A 7,543-nucleotide genomic window follows, 5' to 3' on the forward strand; every position below is an offset into this window, starting at 1 on the left:
TTTTTAAATGACGGGGAAGCAAGTGAGAAAGGCAAAAGGAAAGAAAGGGAGAGAAAGGGAGAGAGAGAAAGGTCAGAGAAAGAGAGGAAGGGGGTGTTGGAGATGTCAAGAGTCGTGAGGACAATCTATTGACTGTGGACCAGTTTGAGAGTCTCTGTCTCTCTGTGACGATCCACCAGCGTGCGGGAGGGAGAGAGGGAGGGAGAGAGAGAGGGAGAGAGGGAGGGAGAGAGGGAGGGAGAGAGGGAGCGAGGGAGGGCTGGGGTCAGGGTCGGAGGGAGGGAGGGCGGTGAGGGTGTCAGGGGCACCAGACTCTTCAGGGGGTGGGGGGACGCCGGCGGCGGGGGCAGGGAGGACAGGGGTGGCATGGCGCCGGCCTTCACGCCGAGGCCGTTGCCGTGGTGCGAGCGGACGAGCAGCCGTGGCGGGCCCTTGGCCAGGCCGAAGTCCGTCTCGTTGTCAGAGCTGCAGTCACTCAGGTCCGTGATCTCCAGGTCGGAGTCGGACTCCGGGTCCTGCTTCACACCGCCGCCGCCGCCGCCGCCGCCGCCGCCGCGCCGCTCCGAGGGGCTCTGCCGTCCGCCCAGGCCGATCCCTCCGATCCCCAGCCCCAGCCCGAGCCCCAAACCCAGCCCAAGAGCCCCGCCAGCGCCGGGCACGATGGGGTCCCCTCGCTCCCTCTCCCCCCCCAGGAGCTCCGCTCGGCCCAGGGACCCGGGGTAGGGCGGGATGCACAGTCTCGGGGGGGGCTGCTGCCCTCCCGCCGCCACGCCATTGGTCCCTCCGGACGGGGTCCCGCCCCTCTCTGCTGAGGCCGCCTCTGCGGTGTCGCCCCCCGGGGGCAGGAGGGAGGAGAACGGGTGGGGCAGCTGGCCCAGGCTGCTCTGCAGTGGGTTGGGGTAGAAGGGGGAGGGGTAGAGGGAGCCAGGGGGCAGTTTAGGGCAGTTGTTGAGTGAGAAGGCCCCGGGGAGGTAGGGGTTAAAGCCCCACGGGTAGTCGAAGGGAGGGTTACGGGGGTAAGCACCCAACAGGGACGGAGGTTTGGAGTAACAAGGAGCCCCTGGAGGGAAGAGAGAGAGAGAGACAGCGTTAGGAACGTCTCGTCACACACACACACACACACACACACACACACACACATCCGTCTGATTATATTTACATTATTCCATCTTCCACCGCGCTAATGAGAGAGAGCAATAAAAGCACTGCTAACTATGGGCAAGATTCAAACCTGGAATCTGAATTCAGTTTAATTATAATTTCACTTCGTGTTCATTTATCGCAGTGTGTAACGTTATTAAAAATACCACAGAATGCAGACGCAACCTAGATCAACAAGTCTAAAAAAAAAAAAGGGAAAGTTGCAGCTAATAAATATATTTTCACAGAAATCCTGCTGTATGTGGAAGGTTGGGGGGGCGCGCCTGTGCTTCACACTGTGTAATACTGCATGCTGTAGATGCCATGTTTTTCCCCTCTGTACAAAACAACTCTTCCCCATCCACCCTCCTGACTTCTCTCCTCTTCCTCATCCTCATCCTCATCCCTCACATCTGTCTCTGCTTCTCCGCCTCCCTCCCTGCTTCTCACCCTCTCTCTTTCCCTCTCTCTCTCCCTCTCTCTCTTTCCTTCTCTCTTTCCCTCTCTCTTTCCTTCTCTCTTTCCCTCTCTCTTTCCTTCTCTCTTTCCCTCTCTCTTTCCTTCTCTCTTTCCCACTCTCTCACTCCTTCTCTCCCCCCACCCCCTCTTCTCCCCCTCTGTTATTTGCTATGCAGGACTAATTTGACAGTGGTACAGTCTCTCTGTGTGTGTGTGTGTGTGTGCGTGTGTGTGTGTGTGTGTCTCTCTCTCTGTGTGTTGGCCCTGGAGTAGCTGGCAGACACATGAATATTGAATCAGTCAGGCAGGCAGGCCTCACTTGCTTATGAAAACACAGTAATGGGCGCCCACAGGCCACAAACTGAAGCCTGCACCCTCAATTAGGGCCTTCCTGCCTGGGAAGGGATTAGGACAGGGGGGGCGCATGGGAAGGAGAAAAGGGAGAGAGGGAGGAACAGGACCCGGGGACAAATAGAGTGTGTGTGCACGGCAGGGGTGGGGGTGGCGGGGAGGTTGCTGTAGGTTGCAACGCAACACCTCACACATGCACACACTCACTCACACACACACACACACACACACACACTATCATGTGATGCTTCAACTACACTGCTTCACTGTACAGAGTGATCACAGAGACAAAGGAGTGAATACGAGGGTGTGTAGCCTGCTGACAACGCACACACACACACACACACACACACACACACACACACACACACACACACACACACACACACACACACACACACACACACACACACGCACACGCTGTAACTCTGGAAAGTGTTCAAGCTCAGATTGAAAATGAGACAAGGAAAATTTAAATTGCCGCACTCACATGGAAACCACATCCCAGCATCAGACTGCCATCTTCCCGTCTCTCACCTATTAACTCTACCCCTCTCTCTCTCTTTCTCTTTCTCTCTCTCTACCCCTCTCTCTCTCTTTCTCTTTCTCTCACTCTCTCTTTCTCTCTACCCCTCTCTCTCTCTCTCTCTTTCTCTCTCTCTCTCTTTCTCTCTACCCCTCTCTCTCTCTGTCTTTCTCTCTCCCCCTCTCTCTCTCTCTCTTTCTCTCTTTCTCTCTACCCCTCTCTTTCTCTCTCTCTCTCTTTCTCTCTACCCCTCTCTCTCTCTCTCTCTCTTTCTCTCTCTCTCTTCTCTCTCTCTCTCTCTCTCTCTCTCGCACTCTCTCATGTCTCCCCTGTTAAACACACTTTTCTCTCTGTCCCTCTCCCTCTCTCTCTCTCTCTTTCTCTCACTCTCTCTCTCTTTCTCTCACTCTCTCATGTCTACCCTGTTAAACACACTTTTCTCTCTGTCCCTCTCCCTCTCTCTTTCTCTCTCTTTTCTCTCTCTCTCATGTCTCCCCTGTTAAACACACTTTTCTCTCTGTCCCTCTCCCTCTCTCTCTCTCTCTTTCTCTCACTCTCTCTCTCTTTCTCTCACTCTCTCATGTCTACCCTGTTAAACACACTTTTCTCTCTGTCCCTCTCCCTCTCTCTTTCTCTCTCTTTTCTCTCTCCCTAATGTCTCCCCTGTTAAACACACTTTTCTCTCTGTCCCTCTCCCTCTCTCTTTCTCTCTCTTTTCTCTCTCTCTCATGTCTCCCCTGTTAATCACACTTTTCTCTCTGTCCCTCAGTCTCTCTCAGTTTCTTTTTTTCTCTTCCCGGGGCCAAAAATATACCTAATATACCAAGGTTGCCTCACCTGCCGCCAAGGCTGGAACTACCCTCTCCAGAAGAGCCTCTCTCCTCTCCCTCGCTCCCACGCCGGAGCCCAGGAAAGGGAAGGCATCCAGGCGTAGCTTGTCCCCTTCGGGTCCCGGGGCCCCTGCAGTGCGGTCAAACAGAGAGCCGCCGCGGCTGGCCTCGGGCAGGCGGGGGAACAGCGACTGAAGGGCCTAGAGAGGAGACAGGTGGAGAGAGGGATGGAGAGAGAGATAGAGAGAGAGAGAGGGAGAGAGGGATGGAGAGAGAGCGAGAGAGAGAGGGATGGAGAGAGGAGGAAGGTGGAGAGGGATGGAAAGAGAGAGAGAGGGATGGAGAGAGAGAGAGAGTGAGAGGAGACAGGTGGAGAGAGGGATGGAAAGAGAGAGAGAGAGAGGGATGGAGAGAGAGGGATGAGAGAGAAAGAGAGAGAGAGAGAGATAGAGAGGGATGGAGAGAGCGAAAGAGAGAGAGAGAAAAGGAGATTATTCATAAGGTGTGCACCAAGCCACACAGTATAAGACAATGATTTCAATGGAACTAACAAAAAAAGGAAGAACAGATTAAATACCCACATGTATGCCTGTTATTATTTCAGTTTGTTTTTATCTGTGCACTTATCTGTAGTTAATGTGATTAATTACTGTTCACAAAACGCTTTCTGTGGATACGGCATGTGTCATAGTCTGAATCTGACACAAAAAAACGGACAAGGATCTGGGTGGGCACAAGCGGGTGAGGTGGAAACCAGGTGGAAATCTTAACAGAACGCTGATATCACGTGTGGGTGGGATCTTCAGCACCCGAGAAGCCGGGGCGAAGTTTAGGCAACTGAATTAACGACCACGGCGCGTCTCACCGCTTGCGGTGGGAAGGTGGGTTCTGCTTTGAGTCGTCCTGTCATTGCATGCGTCAAGGCCTGCCATGATCTGAGCCCAGACTGCAGAAAGACAGAGCCGTGCCCCGACAAGGAGTCAACGGGAACGTCCTGAAGGGGAGGTGAGCGACGAGACGAGGGAGGCTTAAACGTGGGAGGGAGGATCGGCGCCAAGTAAAGGAAACGGCAAAGTCGTCGCGCGGGACTCCCACGGGACAGACAGCGGAGATCTCGTCTCTTTTTCCCTCCACGCTGAGGAGATCAATACATTCTGTCACTTCTCAGCGCCGAGTTTGAAAGGCGGGACTGTACTTCCAAGCTATGTGATCTAGATTGCTCTTAACAAACCTGCATTAATTACGCCGCATTGATCCGGAGTACCCCCTTCGCCACTTTCATTTCTTTCAGATCCAATCGATGGCGGGGGATGAGTATGTGCCATCCAAGACAAGGGTGTCAGGGAGGGATAACGTCTTTCTTTTGTTTTAAGGACACTTAACTCCGTCTCCTGACTTTCTCCTTCGCTCCTTCGTCTTTTGCATTACCCTTTTATCACCTCGGTCCCAGGATCCGTTTTGAATTTCATGACTACCACTTAAGAATGCATAGGAGCCCAGAAACCCATCGAAATGATACCAGGAGGGGCTGGAATTGCTAAGGTCTCTATCCTGCTATTGCAGTTTAAGAATGAAATATTCCTTCATTGTAAAAACAAAAGAGATTAATCAAAAAATCCTGAAATATGTATTGTCATTGAATAAAGCCCTTTTGCTTAGTCTACTTTAACTGGACATTTTTATTTATCGCCCGCCTCTGGCGTTAAGAGAAACATTATTTCAGTGAATGTGTGTCTCAAGGTGAATAATGACAGAACACCAATACCTACTAAACCACCATTAGAAACAGTTAATAAAATATAGCTGGAAAATGGTGTAAAGAATTCCTCTTGTCTAAGCAAGGGACGAATATCAGGCTGTCTTAATCAAGACTAGCATCAAAAGCACATGTAGATGTAAGAGCATACTACGTCACTGAAGTTGAGAATATAAAGACATGCTACTAAGTCTGTTACTGCTACTAAGTGACTGTTCTTTCCACTCTATCATATCCGCTTATCGAGGATGTTTGTAGTCTAAAGCATGCCTATGCACATGCCTATACACATACTCAGACACACACATACATAGAAGTTGTGATTTATTTTGTGACGTTTTGTTTGTGTATAGTCTATCTATCTATTCTATATTTATCTTAAACTCACAAGGATGTATGACATCCTTCTCCCTACGTACTTGAATGGAGAAAATAAATGATAGTAAGATTTAAATGATTTAACATTGTAACATCGGTTGTGTCTGACTGTCAAAGGCTGTAAAGATTCCACATTTAATGCAGTCAGTTGGGTGTTGATATGAATAGATGTACATTTTCGTCATAAATCACAGATTATATTATGAATATTGTATTTATATTTTAAATGTATGTTGTTAATTTTTAAATACATTGTTAAAACCCCCCACAAATATTTAGATACATTTATATTTATATTTGCACTAGTTATACTGTATGTATGTTCAAATATTTTGTGAATTTCCCTTTTTTCGAATTAAACCGAGCGGCACAACATCATTAAAGAGGGATCTTAAAACTATGAAATATACATAAAAAAAAAAATCAAACGTTTATAAAAACATTATTAACATTATTGTCAGGCCAGTCAATTCTGAACGGAACCACAACAAGTGTAACCAAGTTGTGAGGGTTACACCAGGACCTAACTGGTCACAGCGTGAGGGTTAAACCAGGACCTAACTGGTCACAGTGTGAGGTCTAAACCAGGACCTAACTGGTCACAGTGTGAGGGTTCAACCAGGACCTAACTGGTCACAGCGTGAGGGTTCCACCCGGACCTAAGTGTCTGTTTCGTACAAAGTGTGAGGGTAACACCAGGACCGAACTGTCTGTTTCGTACCCAGCATGAGGGGTAACACCAGGACCTAACTGTCTGTTTCGTACCCAGTGTGAGGGTAACACCAGGACCTAAGTGTCTGTCTCGTACCTCGGGGGTGACAGGACTGCAGTCTGGGGCTGCTGATCCGCTGTTGAAGTGGTTCTGGGCCAGCAGGAATGAAGAGCTTGCCATGTCGAACAGGGGGTAGTTGACCAGCACCACCTTGCTGAAGTTGAACTTGTAGGTGAAGCGCTTGCCCTTTGTCTTGTGCAGAATGCGCTTGTTGTAGTAGTACCTGACCAGGGAGGAGGAAGAAGATATTATAATGATTATCGTACATTTGACCTTATAGAGACAGGTGGAGAGAGGGATGGAGAGAGATAGAGAGAGAGAGAGGGAGAGAGGGATGGAGAGAGAGAGAGAGAGTGAGAGGAGACAGGTGGAGAGAGGGATGGAAAGAGAGAGAGAGAGAGAGAGAGAGGGATGGAGAGAGAGGGATGAGAGAGAAAGAGAGAGAGAGATAGAGAGGGATGGAGAGAGAGAAAGAGAGAGAGAGGAAGAAGAAGATATTATAATGATTATCGTACATTTGACCTTATAGAGGAGGCTATGGGGCTTCCTTAGGAAAAACACTTAATAACATCTATGAGGCCTCAGTCTCTGGTCTGTCTCTCACACACACACACACACACACAAACACACTCACACACACACACACACACACACACACACACACACACACACACACACACACACACACACACACACACACACACACACACACACACTTCATATACACATACCCACCCACACACACACACATTCCGTATATAAACCCACACACACACACACACAGCCACACACACACACACACACGCACGCCCCCACACACACTCTGTATATACACACACCCACACACAGAGCACCCTGCCACCACCCATTATTTGTTCACTTTTGCCTTGCGTGGCAATTGTTCGCTGTCCCTTAATTGAGCAATTAAGCAAGGCTAATCAACGAGGCTAATTATGGCCCTGGCCAATTCATAACAATTAGACAGGAGCGACAGCGCCCATTACTGAGAGGGCAGAGGGGGGCGAGGGGGGCGAGGGGGGGGGGGGTGTGCGGGGAGGACGGGGTGCAGGGGAGGAGGGGAGGAGGGGAGGAGTGCGATTGCATATGATTTGCATAAACAAGGGAGTAAGAAGGAGAAGGCCAAGTTCAAAGCTCTTGATAAGACAACTTTGGCCTGAAATTGCAGTTGTTGTTTGTTGTTGTGTTTGTTGTTGACGTTGTTGGTAAAAAGTTTTCTTTTTTCTCCAAAAGGACAAGGCTTGATTTAGGTCCTGGTACTTTGGGCCCATTTCTAATAGGCTTAATTCTGAAATCCTTATTGACTTTAGCTG

General features: G+C 49.6%; 1 protein-coding gene across 1 annotated transcript in view; it reads right to left on the reverse strand.

Moving 5' to 3' along the window:
- Nucleotides 1-260: 260 nt before the first annotated feature.
- erfl1 (Ets2 repressor factor like 1) overlaps nt 261-7,543 on the reverse strand; it is a gene marked incomplete at both ends in the record, with an annotated part of 10,254 nt that continues 2,971 nt past the window's right edge. Inside the window, 3 exons of the mRNA XM_080861018.1 lie at nt 261-1,060; nt 3,377-3,506; nt 6,249-6,435. Of these exons, the coding sequence (XP_080717144.1) occupies nt 261-1,060; nt 3,377-3,506; nt 6,249-6,435 (1,117 nt within the window). The remainder of the gene's footprint in view (nt 1,061-3,376; nt 3,507-6,248; nt 6,436-7,543) is intronic.

Source organism: Sprattus sprattus, assembly GCF_963457725.1.
Source record: "Sprattus sprattus genome assembly, contig: scaffold_127, whole genome shotgun sequence".
Lineage (NCBI taxonomy): Eukaryota > Metazoa > Chordata > Actinopteri > Clupeiformes > Clupeidae > Sprattus > Sprattus sprattus.